This window comes from Ictidomys tridecemlineatus, chromosome X (assembly GCF_052094955.1).
Source record: "Ictidomys tridecemlineatus isolate mIctTri1 chromosome X, mIctTri1.hap1, whole genome shotgun sequence".
Taxonomy (NCBI): Eukaryota; Metazoa; Chordata; class Mammalia; order Rodentia; family Sciuridae; genus Ictidomys; species Ictidomys tridecemlineatus.
The window spans coordinates 26,502,795-26,525,606 of NC_135493.1; the positions used below are offsets into that span (position 1 = coordinate 26,502,795).

Below are 22,812 nucleotides of genomic sequence, written 5' to 3' on the forward strand. Positions count from 1 at the left end.
TAAAGCTGATACACTTGATGTCTTACCTGCTGCAAACTGAGAATAAGAGTCTTAGCACACTGAATTTTGTCTATTTGCCTTGTTTTACTCATTGTTTCTTTGATGATATCTCCATAATCATTATAATACTAGAAAAGAAATTTGTACAAATTAGAGCTTTATCTCTTAAACTTCATAATGTTAAGTATTCTTTAATAAACTTTTTACACTAGAAAATTTTAACAATTCAATGCAAGCATAAAAATTCAATTCAAGCATAAAAGCCAGTGTTGTCATATTTCTTTTTAAGTATTCAAAAACTATCTTCCAGCCATTTTTCAACTTTACCTTCATATACTGTTTGAAGATATCTGCAGCTGTATTCATCTCCACCACAGTATATACAATTAGCTTACAAAATGCTGCAAGTAAATTTCTTCTCTTGTGCAAAGCTTCAATTTTACTGGCTTCATCCTCCTGCTGACCATCTGGGGGAAAAGTTCCAAATATTATGCCACCTTTTATTTTACTGCAAGCATATTTTTTTAACTCACACTATATCTTCACTCTTCTATTGGAGAGTTTGAAAAAGGAAAATACATTGAAATTAAAATAAAGAATTATAGCCACTCAATTTATTCCAGTAGAGTACTTTGTTGTGAGATCAAATAATAATCAAGAGGTTGTAAACATGGAATAAGAACAAATGGAATGAGTCAGAAGTGAAGTCAGACTACGCTTGCCTAACACATACTTCCCTAACAGAATGTTTTGTCAATGAGATCTGCATATTCAACATCTGTTGGTTAAAGATCCTTCTTTCCCTGAAGGCAGCCAATCTCAGAATTCTCTTTATACTTCCAAAAGCATCCCATCCCACCTCACATCCAAGTCTTACTTAAAGTCTTCCTTTATATGTATTAAATATATTCAGTTAGATTAGCCTAGGAGTATTCTGTCTTTTTAAGACACTTTCACATATTTCTGATCTGGTTCCTTACGTAAGTACTTGACATTTAATTTTCAAAATGACAGAATCATTTCCAAATCCACAGTTGAGTGATACTCACTGCAGTCTCTTAGCACTAAGAATAGATTTTAATTACTTATAAGGTAAAAAGGAAAAAAACCCCACTAACTTATTTACATTTTTTATATACATAGTAAAATAAAATTATAATGGGGCAAGCCTTATCATGTATGCCCCCTCTCACCCTGCAGGAGTCAATCCTATTCTTTCCTGCTCAAAAAATCAGTAAATTAAATTACAATGTATAGGTGTTGGGTTGGGGATACAGCTCAGTTGGTAGAGTGCTTGCCTGTATGTACAAGAGCCTTGGTTTCAACCCCCAGAACCACACACACACAAAAAGTACAGGTGTGATAAGCACCAAATTTAGGATAGTAATTATTTCTAGGAAAAGAGCTGAGTAATGCGATTGGGAAAGAGAGGAATGAGAGTGACTTTGAAGTTGTAATTTATTTTTTTAAAAGTCTGAAACCAATACTTTGATAAAGACTGATGAATGAATGTGTACAAATCTGTTAATATTTTATAATTTTCCAAAGGACTGGAAACATTTCATTTGAAAAGTGTAAACAAACAAAAAACAAGTCCAAGGAGTTAAGACTCAAAAAGGGGCATCAATTCTAGGAAACTCGTAGAAAATTTAGGAAAACTGGCAAGCTTATTCTTCTTACTCAATTTATAATGGTTTAAATAAAGCCAAGGTAGTCCCTAATTAACTAAAGGGCTATATATCAAAACTTATTTTGCATCAGATTTTATAATGCAACGCTTGTTTTCTCATACAAATTAAAAAGCCCTACTTATCTTTGCAGATTGGTTTCAGATGTTAGGTTCTCTCAAAGATGAAGACCAGTTAGAAACTTCATTTATATGAACCATAATTTGTTCATGCCTTTATTACTTATCAAATTATAATATTCCTACTTGTTTTTAAATTTCTTTTCCATTTGAATTTAATTTTTGGAGGAAAACACTTTTAAATTTCTTTAATATCCATGCCAAATAGTATACTGTCTACTAACAAATAAATGTCTCTGTCAAATAAATACTAAGAACTGAAGTTTAACTGAACCAATGGCTGAGTGTGAAAGGAGAAAAACTGAAAGCATATAACCTTTACAACACAGACTTTTGACAAATATTTGAGTACTCTGGCCTTCTCAATTGTGTTTTAAGTTTTTACTATGTGAGTACAAAGCTCAGCATTGCCAAAAAATAGGCTATAAGCCATGTCTAGAATTATATGTTTATTTAGACTGTGACATACAGTGATGTGTCAGTTTATGTATGGAGAGCAATGTGTTGATGTTTTATTTTCCTTCAAGTGAAACTTCAAATTAAAACAAACCCAGAAAGAATCTACCAAATACTTGCTTTTCTACGACCTCACACTCAAGAAAGGCATCTGGTATGCAATTAGGGTGTGAAGAATAACTTAACACTAAGCAAATTTGATTTGATTATTGTCCTGTGAAAATTCTGTACTGCCCCAGACTTCTATAAAACAGTTTCTAACATTTTTTTCAAGCATCTAGATGTCACATAACACTCTCAAATAACAAAAACCTGTGTTATACAAGTACATAATAAAAAGTCACTTAAATATTTGTTTCTCCTCACATTATATGAACGCTGAACTTAACAATGAATGAGGGAAGGGAATAAATATTACTGCATCTATGATATGCTCAGATACTATACTAGTACCTTTGCTCAATTTTAATTAACCCTCCTATTTCCATGAGGTGGCTACAAATTAGAAACAGGTTAGAAACAGGGCTAGGGAAAAGCAGAGATCTAATTTGAAAGCCTGTACTCTGCAACACTGTCTATAATATCGCAAGAACAATAATGTGCTAGATCATATACCCATGTTTCATACTTTACCTATTTTGTCCCAATCTCCCATATGTATATCACCTATGAAAACATAAATAGAGCAACAAATATACCATTTTTTTTTTTTTGGTACTGGGTATTGAACCCAGGGGCTCTCTACCACTGAGCCTCATCCCCAGCCTTTTTAATATTTCGAGACAGGGTCTTACTCAATTGTAAAGGCTGGCCTCAAACACTGTGATGCTCCTGCCTCAGTCTCCAAAGTCACTGGGATTACAGGAATGCACTACTTATGGTAACTTTGAAATAATCGTTGTATTTGCAAAATTGAAAACTTGATCGAGTTGAGGGTAAAATGTATCATAGTGCAAGACAGCACAACATTCCTACTTAAATTTGATTTATAGTAGAAAACAGACTTAACAAAAAGATGGCAATAAAATTACCTGCACTATTATTATCATCATCCTGTTCAATGAAGACATGATCCAAAATAAAGCTCAGCAACTCAGATTGCAATGAAGAATCAGGGGTGTAAACTAATGGCTCTAACATATCACGCCCTCCTGACATAATCTGATGGCTGAAGATCATCAAAATATCACACAGAATAGTGAAGGCCTATTAAAAGAAAGGAAATCATGTTATAATTTAAGGTTTTTTAATCAGTAGTCACAAATACCTTATATATTTAAAGCCAAAATAAAATTTAACTTTATTTGAAACTCTTAAAGAAAAGCATTGCTTAGTATTTTCCTAAGATATTGAAATTGTGAAGTTTAATTTCTGTAACGACTACTAATTCTTGCATAATACTTTATTATCTTAAAAAGTAATTTCACAAATGTTATCTTCACAAAAATTTTAGCAATATTAAATGGTTTCTACAAGCTGCTAATATGCAAAGAACCAGGACTTAACCTAAGGTTTTCTGATTCCAATCGACTATACTCTGTACTATACTAAGATGCTTAAGGGTATTCATTTTCAACTATGAAATATACATAACTTGGTATCAATTTATGTTTTATGGGAGAAAATAACATATTAAAGAAATGAGTACTAGAATAAAGATAAAAATGGCTATGATAAATTAAAGCACTCGTTGTTCACATGCAAAGGGGATTAACTACAAAGTATATAAGGAGGTATTACACATCAGATAATTCTAAGAGTATCATTTAATAAACAAAGGATGAGTTATATCAAGGAACTTAATAAAAACTCTGCCAAATGAAATCAAACACTGGTAAAATTACTCAAAATGTAACTGCAAAAAATTATATATTGGGAAAACAGAACTTCTGGGTCACAATGTCAACTAGCAAATGCATTTTAAATTAAGACTACAGATGGAAAGACAAGTTATAACACAGGGCACAAAGCAGATATTAATATTTTGTTTTATTGAAATTAACCATTTAATTTTTCTTTAAGCTTTTACCCCTTCATTCAGTATCTTGTCATCTTACTACTACAGTAGTAATTTACACATGGTAGGATATTTCAGTTAATAAAGTGTTTTGTTTAAAAATATTAATAGTTCTTAAGAAACATTTATGAAACATTTATCTAATAAAATATTTTAAAAAGCATGTTCCTTCAAGGCATGCTTATAATCCCAGCAGCTTGGGAGGCTGAGGCAGGAGGATCATGAGCTCAAAGACAGCCTCAGCAAAAGTGAGGCACTAAGCAACTCAATGAGACCCTGTCTCTAAATAAAATACAAAATAGGGCTGGAGATATGCCTCAGTGGTCCAGTGCCCCTGAGTTAATTTCCTAGTACCCAAAAGAAGAAAAAAGAAAAAAATCACGTTCTCAATGAAGTTTTATCCTATTAGGGAATTAAAAATAAACATGATCTTAGACCTAAGATCAAACCAGGTCTATTTCCAGAGTTGAGAAGGCTGGAGGTAATGAAACCATGAAGGCACAGGGTGAGAAGGAAATACTGGGAAGAAAGGTATTGCAATTAAAAATTTTTATTTTAGGGCTAGGGATGTGGCTTAGTGGCAGAACACTTGCCTAGCATGTGTGAGGCACTGGGTTCGATTCTCAGCTCTACATATAAATAAATGAATAAAATAAAAGTTCAATAACATCTAAAAAATATATATATTTAATTTTTTTCTTATTTCAGACAATGATCACACTGATGTCAGGATGGGCATAAAAATGTCAACATCTGATATTCTCAGGGATGACAAAACCTAATGGACTTTTCCTCTATGAGGGAAACTTGTTGTTTTCAAGAATTATTTCTATAATTTCATATACCTATAATTTATATAAATGAGTGTTTACTATGTGCCATAAAGAAACATCATAGAGCAACTGCCATATGAAGGTAATCTATAATGCAATTATAAACTCCATGTAAACATTAATAACTCAATTTTATTAGTTGCAAGCTCAAAATTAATCTGCTTTTTAAAGGCATGATATACTCAAGAAGACTCTAGATAGTTCTACTTTGGGTAATCTTAATATTACTTAAGTTTTTTACATTATTTCAGATTGTATAAATGTTGTTTAAGAAAGATCTATAGCAAATACTAACCTGTTCCTTAACAGTAGTATTTACGTTGGTTAGGTAATGCTGACATATCTGACAAAATACCCTCATCTGTTTCTTTAAACGCAGTAAGTCCTCCTTGAAAAAATTTAACACAAACATTTTTGAAACATTGTGTAAACAATTCATGTATTTTGTTAAACTATTTAAAATCACACAAAATATTAGCACATGCATTAACTCTACTTGTGAACTGATGAAAATTTCTACTTTGTAGCTTTAATAGAAAGGAAAAAATGTATTTTTCTTAGAAATCTCACCAAATTCCAACCTTAAAAGTATGAATAACATTAATGGATAATATCCTAAGTGGTCTGGGTCCTTTAGAATGGGAAATTTACATAATTACATATAGTTACCTATAATAAAGCCACCATCTCAGGATACTTAAAAAGAATAAAAATATAAGCTCCATGTTCACTTTATTAATTGAAGAGTGGCCAACACATGAATGGAAGAAAATAGTTTTTAAAAAGGGATGGCATTGTGGGCTGGGGCTGTGGCTCAGTGGTAGAGCACTCATCTAGCACATGTGAGGCACTGGGTTCAATCATCGGCACCACATGAAAATAAATAAAATAATGGTATTTTGTCCAACTACAACTAAAAAAAATTTTAAGGGATGTATATTGTGTGAATATATAATAACAAATCCTATCAGTATGTACAACTATAATGCATCAATACAAAATGAGGAAAAAAAATCTTTAAAAAGGGATGGCATTTTCCTTTTTTTTTTTTTTTAAACTCAGAGGGGTCAAAAATCAGTTCTGTGGTATTATCATAAACTTTAAGATGTCTCTTAAACATACAGCTAAAAAGCTGAATCTTATTCTTATGTTTTCAATATTTCTAAACATTTGGCAGTTTATTTAAAATATAAAATTATTCTATATAGATAGACTGCATTAACTTATTTCAGTTACAACCTTTGGTCCATCTTCTGATACTGTGTGCCAAATCACAGAACATCAGTAGTTATTTGGTTTATATAATAAAGTTAAAATAGATTTAACTTGGAGATCACACTTGGTGAAAACTCCACCAATCTTCATCATAAATAATTTTCTACTCACCCTTTTCCTCTACTCAAAGGAACTGTCTCGTTTCCATTTTAATTTTTAACTTTTACTATATGTAAAAGAAATCAAATATATACTAATATGATTACTACCCACTATAAGTTTGATATCTAACTAAATAGACTTTTCCCAGGTATTTGACCAAAAGTACACTATTTTGCCAATAATACTATATTTGTTTTTCAAGAATGAAAATCCACTCGTGATATAATAGCATCTTAAATACATGAAGAAACTAAGCATTTCACATTATTGTGTGGATTTAAGCAAAAAAGAAAATTATCAATATCAAGAGGATTCCTTTTTAAAGGAAATATCTATTAACAACTAAATATATAACTCCCAGAAACTGCTTAATGTTTAAAGAAATGAGCCCAAATAATATGTAAGGCACCATCGTCAACTATGAATACAATATTTAAGGTTTCAACTTACAAATGGAAAATGTGGCCCTGGTTAGTAGTTCAGTTACTAGACACACCATCGATTGCCTATGGGTAAAGTTTTAAAAGCTTTATGACCTAATACCTGGTACATTATCCTCAATCATAAAATAATTTTTCATGAATTTGGAATATCACTAGTGATATCTTTTACATAAATAAGGTGATACCAAAATAAACCAAAAGCATAAGACAATCCAGGGAAGCTGGCTTATCATCTTTAATTTATATAATTCAATAGCCTTATCTGTTCCTCTCAAAGGTTCTTGGTCATTACTTAAAAAATATTATCTTTCTACATAAACTCATCAATAATGAGAATTCATAAATTATGCTACCATCACATGTGAACATTTATTTTAATTAAAAATCATACCTTGAAACAAACAATATTTAATAATCTCTCATTAGGCATACATCAAATTAGAAACAGGACGGTTTTTTAAAGATAAACATTCATACATAGCAGAAAGAAATAAACAAGATTTCGTTGAGATAACTAGCCTTATTAAAGGTGTAAGTTTGCTGAAAATTAAGCATCATTCAGGAATGATACTTAATCTAATAAAAACACTGTTGAACCACCACAAACCTTTGTAGAGCTACTTTCCGTAATCTTAGCAAGCTGCCAGAGGATTACATAGTGTGTACACTGAAGTGCATGAATAACAATCTGTAAAAAAAAAGAACCAACAGAATACAGGTAAAACTTAAAAGTCATAAGCCTTCATTCTCAAAATTAAGTATGTATCTTGTAAATAAATAAGAACCTGCTCAGGCATATCTCCATTTTCAATTCCGGTTTTCAAGAGTTTATAATTACAAGCAAACAAATCCCACTTTGAAAGATCATGGGCACTGCAAAAAAAGACAGAATTAAATTATATTAAAAAACAAAGACTAATCACAACTGTTTTGGAATTGAGTATTACCTAATGCTACAAAAGTAAATACAGAAAATATTTTAACATGCTCCTACAACAAAAAATAAAGGTGTACTTTTTAAAGAAGTGTTAGATAATTTTTCAGTCATACCCCATTGTAAACATGACTTTCTTCTGCAAAGCAGTCTAGCAAATAATTTGAAATTTTACTTACAAAACATGCAAGTTGATTTTGCTACAGTTTAAAGAAATAATAAACTTAAAGATTCAACTTACTTATGAAAAGCAGTAATCCTCTTCAACGTTGACAATACCTGATATGCATCATCTTCATCAGGCTCTTCCCCCTATGAATATGAATTATATATTAAGATGCATCAAAGTGAAAAAATAAATCCTATATTATCAAAGTAGTGATACCACCTTTAAAAAAACAATAAGGGGCTGGGGTTTTGGCTCAATGGTAGAGTACTTGCCCAGCATGTGTGAGGCATTGGCTTCGATTCTCAGCACCACATATAAATAATTGAATAAAATAAAGGTCCATTAACATCGAAAAAAATTAAAAAATAACAATAAAAATAAAAACCACAAATTACCCTCATCATTTAATACCTAGATCTGGGCAAATTTAAGGCTATAATGGCAGGGGTACTGTGTCAACACAAGGTTATTATCACTGGAACACTATGATCATTAGAGCAGAAAAAGGAATAACATTCTTCTTCCATTTTTTCATTAAGTAATGTTGACATAAAACTATGAAGATATCTACTACTTCACAGTATTAAATATACTCAGCCAACAAATAAAAATACAGAAGATGATAAGCAAGAGATCATAAAGGACAACACCTAATAAGTAAAACCTAGGTATACTAAACATGGTGTTTGAGAAAGCTACATCAGACCAATCACAAATAAATGGGGGGCAACACTCTGAATATATATACTATATATGCTAGTTCTTTCTAGATACCAACATTTGTTAACATACTTTCCAAGACAGGGTAACCAAAATTTTGGAAAGTTTTATGAGCCTTACTACATGAAACATAAAATTATGTAAACACTACTGAATCTACTATATTCTATTTCAGGTCTCTCAAAAACATATGGACCTGTTTTTAAACTTCAGTTTTTCGACAAGTTGCAAATAAACTATTGTTTGGTTTTAAATTAACTTGTTTTAATCTTAATTATATCAAGTCCAGAGTACAGCCACTAAAATTCTGAACTAAGAAAGTGATTATTATACATTAACATACCTGCACATTCTCCAACTAGCAAAATGTAATAAGCCTACAATGTTAAACACACACACACACACACACACACACACACACACACAGAATCTAAATAGTTTGATTAAATAAGAATACAGGAAATTACCAAAAAAAAAAAAAAAAAAAAAGAACCCTGGATATTACAAAGTCCATATGATTTTTCCGGCATTAATCACAACTAGTCTTATTAAAGTGAAATGGAAAAGGCTAAAAGCATTAACAATTAGGACTTTCTACTTTATTTGAGTAAATTAAATAAATACAAATGTGAATATATATTTCAAGAAAAAAAAACAATAAATTACAAGTATACTTGAGTGTCAGTGCACTAAATACCTCTTTGGAAACACAACAGAAAAACACAGGAAACTCCAAAAGTAAGAGTTGTTACAGCAGTGATTAATTAAAGCCCTACAATATCAAAGACCATATAGGCCTCTCTCACCATCACCGCCAAAACACTAAGAAATCCTCTGCATTTTGAACTACCTGGTCTTAGTCTATTTTTCTGTTTCATAAACACATAGCTGCCTAATGGCCTTTTATTCAACTAAAACCAGGTAACCAAACAGATCACTGATTTAAAACAAAAGGAAAAGATGCAAGTTTGTCTTCCACTTTCTCCAAGTCACAGATTTTTATCACTTTCTTATTTTGGTGGAAGGGTAATAGTAGCCTGATAAGGCACAAAATTAAAAGGCCTGAACATCTTTTCAACATACTGCTACACTACCACCAGGAAGAATATTTGGGTGAGTAATTAGGTTGCTGGAGAGAAAGAGCCCAACTGACAAAATACTTATAGGATGTACCTCTTGCAGAAAATCTTCAAGAAGCCGGTTAAATTTATCTGCCAATTCATCTATCAGTTGACTTCTTGAAATATCTACTCTGTTGAAGATTGTGAACTCTTCATTACAGAGTGCATGGTAAGTTTTAGAACATGCTTCCAAAACATCTGTATCTGTGTGCTTCTCTACAATATTTCTTATCTGGCGCAATAAGGCATCCAAATGCTGCAAAAAAAAAAATTGTTTTCATTAAAATTAAGATATAAGTCTGGAAGCATAACTTAGCAGTAGAGCACATGTCCAATGTGTACAATGCCTACTAAGGTATACACAATAGGCATAATAGGCATAAAGTGACTATACAACTATACCACAATAGTGAAAGTATTCAAATATAGTAATGTTACAACATCGGACATACATTTTAAGGTGTTTTTCTAGTCATGATAAGTAAATACACTAATATGCTCATACTTACTTTCTCAAATTTGATGGGAATAATATTACCTATCTCTTAGGACTTGGATGAGAATGTTACTACATATAAAGAGCTTCCTATAGTTCCTGGAACATATTAAAACTGCTTGATGAATATTAGCTCCTTTTGATATTATTATCCAATTACCCATGGCAAATCTCCATAAATGATCAGTGATAAAGCCATGTAATATATAAGAACGAAGATAAAGCTATGAACATGAAGCAAAGGGAAATCTCCTTAGCACCATTCTCAAAGAGTAATTAGTCAGTCTAATATATAGAAGACATGTAACACATAGGCTTGCTTTTGTATTATAAAAAAAATATTCAAAAATATAAACAAACAGCATGATTAAGATGAACTAAAATTTTCTCTACAGGATTTTTTATACAGAGAAAACATTTTACCTTTTCTAATCGTCCAGTGGTATATATTTCCAAATCAAAGTACTGAGGCAGCTGCAACAAGTTAGTCACTTTTTCAGCATCTACAGAATACTTTGAAATAAAAAAAAGATCATGTTAAATACCTCAAAATAATGCTAGGTGAATATTCTAATACTCTGAGACACTTTAAGAAAATATGGTTTCATAATAACACTATGATATTAATACAAACTTACTTTTGCTAATAACTGAGGAAGGGCCACTGCAAAAAGTTCAGTGATTTTTGTCCTATCATCCAACTGGGTCTTCTTTTCCTTGGCTGTCAACACCTAAAATAATACAAAGTCTTTTATAAATACTTTCTAGGCTCACTAACTGTTGAGCTCAAATTTTAATTAAAATGCACAAAATAAGCAATAAAACTATATTTTAAATGATAGACATACAAGTGATTGCTACAAAACTTTAACCCTAAAAGTGATAACTTACTCATTATATTTAAAAAAGGAAAAAACAACTTGAAAATATTTTTTAAAAATAATTGAGTAGTCTTACAGGGAAAATCAATAACCCAGTAGACTAACCAACACTGCCTTTGGATGGAATAAAGATTAGTTAGCAAAAAGAGATCTACTATAGGAGCTTATGTAATAATGAGACTGTACATCATTTCAGCTTTTTCTAGCTTTTGGGTCATGACACACAGGTAATGAATTCAAAATAGTAAGCTGATACAAGTAATTTACAAATAAAATTAATTTGTATAAAACAGAGTGCTAGGGGTCTAGCACTATGAAAAGTACTTGCCTAGCATGAAGAAGGCCTTGGTTCAATCCCTGACACCAAAATAATAATGATAGCAACAACAATAAATAAATTGATTAAAATAATAAATATATAAATACATAGAATATTTCAGTATAATTTCAAGAAATTCTGTTTTTGTTATACACAAATACACGTTTGGGCTGGGGATATAGCTCAGTTGATAGAGTGCTCACCTCACATATACAAGGCCCTGGGTTCAATCCCTAGCAACACACACACACACACACACACACACACACACACAAAGACAAACAGACATTTATGTGTACTATTTTACAATGTAGAAATGTATTTTTGTGCCTCATGGTTAAAGTTTGAAAGCCCGCAGAATTATTAGAATAAATTGCAAATACACTTTGCATTAATGCATTACAATTTTATCTCAAGAAATAGGAATTTCTTGTTTTAAATTAATAATTAAACTAAAACATACAAATGCACCTTTTAAAATGGTACAGTACATTCAGTTGTGAAAACATGACTGTCAATCTCGGTATTTCAGGTAGTAACTAATTATCCTTTTTTAAAATATTTTTTTAGTTGTAGACATAGACAATATCTATCGAATCCTGTACCTCACATGTACCAGGCAAGCACTCTACCACTGAGCCCCAGCATAGAAGCTAAGTTTCTTACATAAAAAATTTGAACTTGTAAAATTGCTAATGGTTTAAAATGTAGTTTGGAGACAGACAGACCACACACACACACACACACACACACACACACACACGTAACGTCATCTGAAAAATAAAAGAATCATGAATTTTTGTTCCATGGACAAAATAGGAATTTTTAAAAAGATACTGAAAAGAGAAATGCAGTTTTGAATATTGAAAATACATTAGCATACCCTTTTTCCTGTCCCTCTTCCTACAGGAGGATGACATTCAGCTGCTTGTCTAATAGTACAAAGCATTATTTCAATCAAAGCACTCTCCTGTCTATCTGTTAGAGCTAAAGAAAAAGAAAAAGAATAAGAAGTTAACCTACTTATTCCTATATGCCACTTGTAACTTACATAACAGTTTCTTCTGCCTATGAACAAAATCTGACCTGATATACAAAAGAAAATCCAGTTACTTATCACAGAAAAGATCAAGACAAGTTAAACCTTCCCAAATCCCTCAACAAGTGAAATCTCTGAGCAAACAAAACATGAACTCAGACACAAAAATTGTAAATATTGACATCAATTACATCTTGCAACACAGCTTAATATTCACATATAAGAAAATTATGCACAAGGTAGGCTATTCTATCGATTATTCTAACAGTAACAAACTAAAAGAAATGGAATGAGTAAGATCTATTTTCAATACTGTCTAGACAACAAAAATACCATAATTAAATATCCTTACCTTCCTCTCCACTAAGTGGCTCCTCTAGCAACAAGCTATTCATACATTCCCAGTCTTTCAGCAGCTCAGTAGCACAGTCCCACATGCTATCCACAAGGTATGCTGCATGCTCATGTAACTAAAATTAAAAAAGAGCAACGTGTTCTTAGACAAATAGCATACTAGCCTTAACTCCAAAGAACGGAAGCTTTGTGGCACCATGCACAAACTCTCAAATAGCAATTTATTTTTTTAAGGTCAAAAGAAAGAACAGAGAAGAATCTGCCTTAGCTTGCTATGTATAAATTAACATTGTCAGGTAACATGATTAAACATTTTTACAACAAACATTAAAAAGAAAACTATTTTTTAAAAAGAGAATGTGCACTGGGAGTGTAGCTCAGTAGTACAAGGTCTTGCCTAACATGCATGAAGCCTTGGGTTCAATACTCAGCACTGGGGGAAAAAAAAAACCAAAACTATACTTATTGCATATTTTGACCAATTAATATTACATCTGTTAACTCCTCTCAATTCTTAAATACACTATGATTTTTCACTAAATGGGAGTGATAATGGTGATTCAAAACAAAGTGTGTTTCACTTTTCAATTCAATTTATTTATATTTTTTGCATTTATTGATTTTTTTTTCATCTACAACTAAATTTTATTTTTTTATTTTTTTATTATTAGTCATTCAAAACATTACATAGTTCTTGACATATTTCATACATTTGATTCAAGTGGGTTATGAACTCCCATTTTTACCCCGTATACAGATTGCACAATCACATCGGTTATACATCCACGTTTTTACATATTGCCATACTAGTGTCTGTTGTATTCTGTTGCCTTTCCTATCCTCTACTATCCTCCTCCCCTCCCCTCCCATCTTCTCTCTCTACCCCATCTACTGTAATTCATTTCTCTCCCTTGTATTTTTTTCTCTTTCCCCTAACGTCCTCTTGTATGTAATTTTGTATAACAATGAGGGTCTCCTTCCATTTCCATGCAATTTCCCTTCTCTCTCTCTTTCCCTCCCACCTCTCATCCCTGTTTAATGTTAATCTTCTTCTCATGCTCTTCCTCCCTGCTCTGATATCAAAGAAGACATTTGGCATTTGTTTTTTAGGGATTGGCTAGCTTCACTTAGCATAATCTGCTCTAATGCCATCCATTTCCCTGTAAATGCCATGATTTTGTCATTTTTTAATGCAGAGTAATACTCCATGGTGTATAAATGCCACATTTTTTAATCCATTCATCTATTGAAGGGCATCTAGGGCAGTTCCACAGTCTAGCTATTGTGAATTGTGCTGCTATGAACATCAATGTAGCGGTATCCCTATAGTATGCTCTTTTAAGGTCTTTAGGGAATAGTCCGATAAGCATTATAATTCTCTTCCATCTGTGGAGCACAAAAGACCCTATGGCTTTCCAAATCATTTGAGGGACCGAGCATAATTGTGATACCAAAATATATCAAGATTATAAATTTTCAAAAAATTATAGACCACTATCTTTCAGGAACATACTGGAAATATTCTCAAACACGGCCAAACTGAAAACATCAATATATAAAAAGAATCATGAACAAGCAGGGTTTACTATGAGAATGTAAGGTTGGTTCAACACTGAAAAACATCATTCAATATAACAAAATAGTAAAACAATCATCTCAAAGGATGCAAAAAAGGCACTTTACGGAATCCAATATCCATTCATGCTAGAAGCTCTCAGCAAAAAAAGGGATAAAAGGAAACACCCTCAAATTCATAATAAATATCTGCATAATACCTATAACATACAACATAATTATGTTTCAATAGTGGATATCTTCCCAATAAAAGCAGAAACAATTCAAAGATTTCTATCCTTAACACATTTCCTTAATATACTATTAGAAGTATAAGCAAATTCATTAAGGCAAAAAAAAGAAAAATGGAAAAGATGTTGGAAAGGAAGCAGCAAAATTATCTTTGCATGTGATCTGACTATATGTTGTAGAAAATCTGGAAAAAATCTACTTTAACATTACTAAAGTATGTATATTTAGCAAAGTTGTCAATATTCAAATACCATCTATATGCAGAAACAACTAGAAAATTAAAAGGCCATAAAACTACATAATTCATTACATGAACACCAAAAATTAATTTTGAGTCCTCTCAAAAAAATTTATCAGGTAGATTTTCAACTTAAGATAGACTGATGTAAACCCAAATCTACAATATTATTAATATCAAGTATTAACATGCAAGAACTTACAATGTGCTAGGACTGTGCTTTATATGGATTATCTCAATGTTAACTGAGAGATTATTAACTACCTTTTTATTAGGAAACTGAAGCTCAGAAAGACTAAATAACCAAATGAATGTTACACAAATAGCAAGCAGAGGTGGTTAACTGATAATCACAACTTTTTTACTCAAAAATTTATGTTCCATATAAATCTTATTATTTGAACATCTTACTAAAAATAAAACTATTTTTCTAAAAATTTGTGTAAGCCAGGCATGGTGGTGCACACCTGTAATCCCAGCAACTCAGGAGACTGAGACAAGAGGATCAAAAGTTCAAGGCCAGGGGCTGGGGTGGTCGCTCAGTGGTGGAGCGCCTGCCTAGCATGTGCAAGGCACTGGGTTTCATTCTCAGCACTACATATAAATAAATAAAATAAAGATCCATTGACAACTAAAAAATTTAAAAAATCAAGGAGACGTAGCTTAGTGGTAAAGTATGCCTGGATTAAATCCACAGTAATAAAAGGTTATGGAGATCTCTGTTACAGTAAAAATTAATTATTACATGGAATATTTAGTAAGTATACAAGTTTAGCCAGGCATGGTAGTGCACACCATAATCCCAGCAGCTTGAGAGGCTGAGACAGGAGAAACACTAGTTCAAAGCCAGCCTCAGCAACTTAGTGAGGCACTAAGCAACTCAGTGAGACCCTTTCTCTAAATAAAATACAAAATACGGCTGGGGATGTGGCTCAGTGGTTGAGTAACTCAGAGTTCAATTCCCAGTACCAAGAAAAAAGTATATAATTTTAATGCCTTCTGAAAAATTCTCTGAACATAAATATGTTCAAATATGAACATGGATAATATAAACTTACCTCACTTTCCAGAAAGAAAAATACCAATGTCTTAACAAGATTGGCATTTGGGCCTTGTCTTCCTCTTCTTTTCATCATTCCATCCTCCTCTGGATCTCTACGACTGAAGAGCCTACAAACAACAACAACGATAAAATACTCATTTCAAAACAAAAAAAACAGGGGTTGGGGTATAGCTCAGTGGTAGAGTGTTTGTCTAGAATTTGTGAGGCACTGAGTTTGATCCTCAGCACTGCATAAAAATAAATAAATAAAATGAAGGCATTATGTCCGTCTACAACTAATACAAAACAACAACAAAACACATTTGCTATTCAAAAATATTAACTGGATTCCAGCCTGGGGCTGTAGCTCAGCAGCAGAGCACTTGCCTAGCATGTGTGAGGCACTGGGTTCGATCCTCAGCACCACATAAAAATAAACAAATAAAACAAAGGCATTCTGTCCATTTACAACTACAAAATATTTTTAAAAAACATTAACTGGATTCCATACTAGAGCATCTAACAAAAAAAAATGGGGGAGCTGGGTAGGCACGATATTGTCCAACATCAAAAACTCAAGCAAATAATCACTATAAACCTTTTTCATTCCACTCTTTTTAAACTAGCTTCTCAAGTTAATCATACTGTTATAAATTATTTGTTTTCAAAAACCTTATGGCGGACTAAGATTAAGGCTCAGTGATAGAGGGCTTGCCTCACATGCGTGGGGCACTGGGTTTGATCTTCAGCACCACATAAATAAATAAAATAAGGGTATTGTATCCATCTACAACTAAAAATTTTTTTAAATGTTTTTAAAAAGTTATGGGCTGGGGTTGTGGTTCAGTGGCAGAGCACTTGTTTAGCATGTATGAGACACTAGGTTCATTCCCTAGCACCACATAAAAAACTAAATAAACAAAATAAAGGCATTGTGTTCATCTACAACTAAAATATATATATTTAAAAAAAAAACCTTATGGCACTTTGTCCAATTGTTTCCTTAGAAGGCAGCAGGTGGTGGGGTATGAGGAGAGGGAAGGGGAAGGAGAGGTACTAGGGTCTGAATTAGAATAAGATATGTTCCATTGTGTGTTTAACTGTATCAAAATTGATTCTACTATCATATATAGGAAGGAAGGAAGGAAGGAAGGAAGGAAGGAAGGAAGGAAGGAAGGAAGGAGGGAGGGAGGGAGGGAGGGAGGGAGGGAGGGAGGGAGGGAGGGAGGGAGGGAGGGAGGGAGGGAGGGAAGGAAGGAAGGAAGGAAGGAAGGAAGGAAGGAAGGAAGGAAGGAAGGAAGGAAGGCAGGCAGGCAGGCAGGCAGGAAGGCAGGCAGGCACTGAACTGGGAGCAAAGTTAAGTGGTAGGCTCAAGGGTCTGGGCCTAACACAGCATCACAAAAATATAATTAAAAAAAGGAATACAACGACTAACCTAAAAATTTAGGCACAAAAATATATGATATAGCCAGGTGCAGTGGCACACGCCTGTAATCCCAGCAGATCGGGAGGCTGAGGCAGAAAGATGGCAAGTTCAAAGCCAGCCTCAGCAACTTAGCAAGGCCCTAAGCAATTCAGTGAGATCCTGTGTCTAAATAAAATACAAAACAGGGCTGGGGATGTGGCTCAATGGTGGAGTGCCGGTGAGTTCAATCCCTGGTACACCCCACCCCCAAAGATATACATTTTTCTTTAAACCTGAATGTATTATTTCCTTCTATTCTTTTTACGACATTACCCCAACTAAGTGGCCTTTTTCTATGGATACTGTGGCTGTTTCTCCTCTGAAACAACAAAATAGAACACTGGATAACAATTAAAGAAAATTGTACAGTGGATGTTTTATACTAACTATTCTTTCTAATAAATGCTACACCCCAAATAGGCATTTTAATAAAAAAAAAATCTTACAAAAAAATTAGTCTGTATAGTTCAAAATGTTCTCTTCAAAAGCCCCATTATATAACATTTGCTATGATCAGATAGTCACACTACTATTTATACTACCTAATCTGAAATGATAAAGAACATCATTAAAGAGACCACAAGATTCTTGGGAGCCTTACCTCAAACTATATTTAGTAATTGAAGTACAACATTTAAGATTTCCTCAAGTAAAGGAAAAGTTAGGTTAATACTAAATATTGTTTGGAAGCTAAAGTAGGTGATAATATGAGTAAATAATTAGGAAGAAGCCAGTCTTTATTAATACAGTTAAGTAAAACTAAAGAATATCCATTAGGGGGTTGGGGGAATATAAGTTCACTAGCATGCTTGAGGCAGAGTTCAATCCCTCACATGGAAAAGTTTACCCACTAAAAGTTATGGGTACACTTCCCTTTAAAGATGTAACTTAAAGGAATCAAAGCAAGGTGGTGCATGACTTTAATCTCAGTGACCTGGGAGGCTGAGACAGGAGGATCACAAGTTCAAGGTTAGCCTGGACAATTTAGTTAGACCTTTATCAAAATTAATAAAAAAGGACTGGGGTTGTAGGGCAGTGGTAAAGCATCCCTGGGACTAATCCTGAATGGAAAAAAGTAAGGAAAGAAGAAAGGAGGGAAAAGAGAAAAGGAGAGGGAAGAGGGAGGGAGAGAAAAAAAATCAAAAGCAATTTTTAAAACACATTTTTAGTTGTAGATAGACACAATACCTTTATTTATTTTTATATGGTGCTGAGGATCAAACCTAGTACCTCACACATACTAGGCAAACACTCTACCACAAGCCACAACCCTAGCCCTCAAATAAATTTTAAAAATATAAACATTTAAAAAAGAAATATTAAAGTATTAAAGTTTCAATTTGATCTACATTAACTTCTAAATATATGTGTGTGTGTGTGAATATGTATGTGTGTATGTATATATATGACAACAAATTATTGTTACAAAAGCATACTTCAGAACATGAATTACATAAATATAAGTTTACTTTTTGTAGAGAAATTCTCCAGCTGCTACTGCTACTGGCCGGTGAGCTGAATAAACCAGATGATAGACATTTTCACAGTCTTCTGCAGTAAGAACTTCTTCACTACTCCTAAAAAACAATAAGTAGTAACACATTTCTTAGTAATATCATAATTATAAGCATAATAACAATGCAAAAATCCATTCACTTGCAATTTACAAGTTTGTGTTAAAATTTTTTTTTTAAAAAATCAAACATATATGATGCTCAGGCTGGCTTTGAACTACCAATTCTCTTGCCTCTCAGCCTCTTGAGGTGCTGGGATTACATGCATGTAACACTGTGCCTAGTCCAAAGAATTTTAATTCCAACTATAATGCAGGAAAAAATCTCACTAAAATGTAGTGCTCGTTTTCCTGAACTTATTTTTAAAGAACAAAATAAGCTTAACAAAATATTCTTGGTAAATTACAATCATTTTAAGGGCCCATAAATCATAGTATCCCAAGGTAAAAATTGTGGGGGTCTTCCCTTTGGAGACATTTGAGATCCTGGCTGCTGGCACTGCTTCCCTCCTCAATATGCTTCTAGGGTAATATGAGGTAAACAACCTAAGTTTTTACCATTATATGTAAATTAAAAATCATAAGACTACCATCAGAGAGAGAAGTCTAAAAATATAAGACAGTTGAAGAATATATTCCTTTCTATTCTTACTTTTTGGTTTTACCCTATAGTAAAGGCTTAGAGAAGTATGATTTCTAACAAACATTACTTCTTTTTGAGAAAAAAGAAAGTCAGCTGTTCAAATTCAAGGTTCAAACAATTTGATTTTAATTCTTCTATGTATAATACTGAACTATTGTGAGAAAAACTACTTCTGTCTTACAATAAAAAGACATTGAATCAAACCAGTTAAAGTGTTGTAAATCTGCAGTAATCATTCACTTTAACTTTTTGAAAAGGTATGTTTGTTGCAAAGTTCAGTTATTAGATATATACATGGCTGGAAAACAAAAATCAACAATAAGAAAAGATGTTTGTAACATGCTGCAGAGACATACAGAAAGAAGCTATAGAAATACATACAGTACAATCAGTTTGCTTATTCTAGGAGACTTAATAATTTTATAACAAATTTTTAACTTTTAAATCCAACTAAACATTAAAGAAAAATGCAATAGAGTCTGATGAAGTGGCATATGCCTATAATCCCAGCAGCTCAGGAGGCTAAGGCAGGAGAATCTTGAGTTCAAAGTCAGCTTCAGCAATGGTGAGCTGCTAAGCAACTCAGACCTTGTCTCTAAATAAAATACAAAATAGGGCTGGGGATGTAGCTCAGCAGTTGAGTGTCCCTAAGTTCAATCGCCAGTACACCCCACCCCCCAACAAAAAGCAATAGTCAGGACTGCTCCAAACACCCCACACACAAGTGAAATCTTAAAAACAAAAAAAAGTCAGTATATCTACAACAGCTTCTTTGTAGTTTCTGCAATGAGACCCATTTCACATAAATAGGAATAAATGATCACTACCACAGGGCTGTTGTATTAAATGATACAATGCACTAAAAGTGCTTATATTAGCTGTTATCAAATATTATAATTTAATTCTTCCTCTATTAACACCTCAATTGTTTTAGAAATTATACTAACACAAAACAATGATGTATTAGAAAATGTGGCCATTTTAAGTTTTGAAACATAACTCAAGTTTTTCTTCAAGGTGTTTAAACTGGTTAATGCTCCCTTCAATGATGCACTAGGGCCTATTTCTATAAAGCCTCAAGAACATTTTTTACCTTCCTCTAGCAAAAAGATTTAAAAAAAGGTTCTCATTTAATGTACACATCTTTAAATGGTTGGACTTCTTTTCACATATTTCTATTTGTATTTCCTTTCAGTCAATGATCTGATCCATAACTTTTGACTTGTTCTTGGATTTCTGGGTTTGTGATTTGCAGAAATTGACATATTTGATGCTAATGCTTTGCCCACATGAACCTTGTATTTTAAAATGGTCAAAATGGTAAGTTTTCTATTCTAAAATATTTTTAAATGGTAATACTATAACATATTAACATATAATATGTTCAATTCAGACTGTTTACCAGTAGATAAAAACATCTTCTATTAAGATTCAGTAAATGAAAAAAAAAAAAAAAAAAAAAAAAAAAAAAAAAAAAAAAAAAAAAAAAAAAAAGATTCAGTAAATGCTGATACTCTGAAATGTGACCAAAAGAAAAAGCATATGCAAATGCTTTGACATATTTTTTTCCAAGAGCATCAAAACTAGTTAAATAGGAAGCAAATAAACCTAGAGAATGGGAACTCTTGAATTCCTAGCTCAGTTAGAATTTCAGAGGTCATTTTTGCTTTGTTTTCTAAACTTTACATGAGGAAATTAAATTTCTAGCCAGGTGCAGTGCCACATGCCTTTAGTCCCAGCTACTTGGAAGGCTAAGACAGAATAATCACTTGAGCCCTGGAGATCAAGACCAGCCTGGTCAACACAGTGAAACCCCTCCTCAAAAAACAGTTAATAATAAAATAAATTTCAAAGCTATAAAACCACACAAATTAAGCTAATAATATGTAGATCTAGATGCATTTGAAACAAGTACTCTAGTGTATTATTTCAATATCTGTACTTTAGTAATATATGACAAACACATACTTACTGTAAAACAAGAGTGAGTAATTTTATTGCTTGTACTGCAACATCATATTCTTTGTCAAGGGTCATAGACACAATTCTATCCTAAAAAGCCAAAAAAAAAAAATTAAAATATTTTTAAAAGAGAAAGAAAAACACTTTCAAATTTTAAGTAATTTTTTAAATACTTAATACTGACCTTAAACCGACTGGTAAATAGCTCCAGTTTGGAATTAAGCTCTTTGTTATAATAAAGCCCTTGTAGAGCAGTAAGACATTTGAGCCTTACTTCACCTTGCTAAAAGAAACAAAGAGAAAATATATTCAAAGTCTCAATTTCCAACCTGAATATTAAGTACCTATGTGATGTGTTCCACTTTAAAGTTCAATAGCATTTCATCAGAAACTGATCTTAGATAATGTAAAAATAAAAATCAGTACATATGTTTTAAGATTAAATAGTTAATGAAGATAGGATTTATTGTTTCTTACATCACCAACTACAGACTAGTAATATTTCAGCACAAAAAATAATTCAACATTGAAGATTAAATCAGTGGCCAGGATTCAAAAAACCTAGGGGGCTTTATGTAATAGAGACCAAGTTTTCATAGAGCATACGAAAGTATAAAGTAGTGTGGCTTATAGGAATGTGGCCCAAGGTATACGTATGCAAATAACTCACAAAAGGAAATGTGCAGATAGCAATGCTTATATACAGATGAGCAGTCTATAGGGCACATCTTACCTTATCATGCATTGTCCAACCAACATATTTTAAATAACTGTCATTAAGAAAAGCATCACTGTACATCTTCATCCAAATGCCAATCTCTTCAATGCATATAGCTCGGATTTCAGCTATTGCATCCCTATATGGAAGGAAAAATGATACATCATCAGTGCTACTATACCATAAAACTTATGGCTTATTCAAGAGATGCCCAGTATTTAGAATCTACTAAATATACCACCATCTTAAGTATTAGAGGGGATTTAAAAAGCAGAACTAGTTGTCAGTCTAGTTGGCAAGGCAGAATTAGGAACACCTAAATATTTAAAATTAAAAACAACTACAAACAAAATTCCACCCTCACTTTTTACACAGTACCATATCCTAGTCTTCGCTCACACCTGTTTGGCTTAGTGTGTTCAGAAGATAGCAGGCACACCAGTCTAGCTAGGCTATAAT

At 32.6% G+C, this 22,812-nt stretch overlaps 1 protein-coding gene across 1 annotated transcript in view; it reads right to left on the reverse strand.

Moving 5' to 3' along the window:
• The window catches only part of Stag2 (STAG2 cohesin complex component), a 126,561-nt gene that overhangs the window by 22,507 nt on the left and 81,242 nt on the right, over positions 1-22,812 (reverse strand). Inside the window, 17 exon segments of the mRNA XM_078034303.1 lie at positions 27-128; positions 328-467; positions 3,295-3,469; positions 5,409-5,501; positions 7,541-7,621; positions 7,719-7,806; positions 8,109-8,179; positions 9,930-10,133; positions 10,797-10,886; positions 11,012-11,104; positions 12,457-12,560; positions 12,965-13,082; positions 16,069-16,180; positions 18,987-19,094; positions 21,646-21,725; positions 21,820-21,918; positions 22,369-22,492. Coding sequence (XP_077890429.1) covers positions 27-128; positions 328-467; positions 3,295-3,469; positions 5,409-5,501; positions 7,541-7,621; positions 7,719-7,806; positions 8,109-8,179; positions 9,930-10,133; positions 10,797-10,886; positions 11,012-11,104; positions 12,457-12,560; positions 12,965-13,082; positions 16,069-16,180; positions 18,987-19,094; positions 21,646-21,725; positions 21,820-21,918; positions 22,369-22,492 — 1,882 coding nt within the window.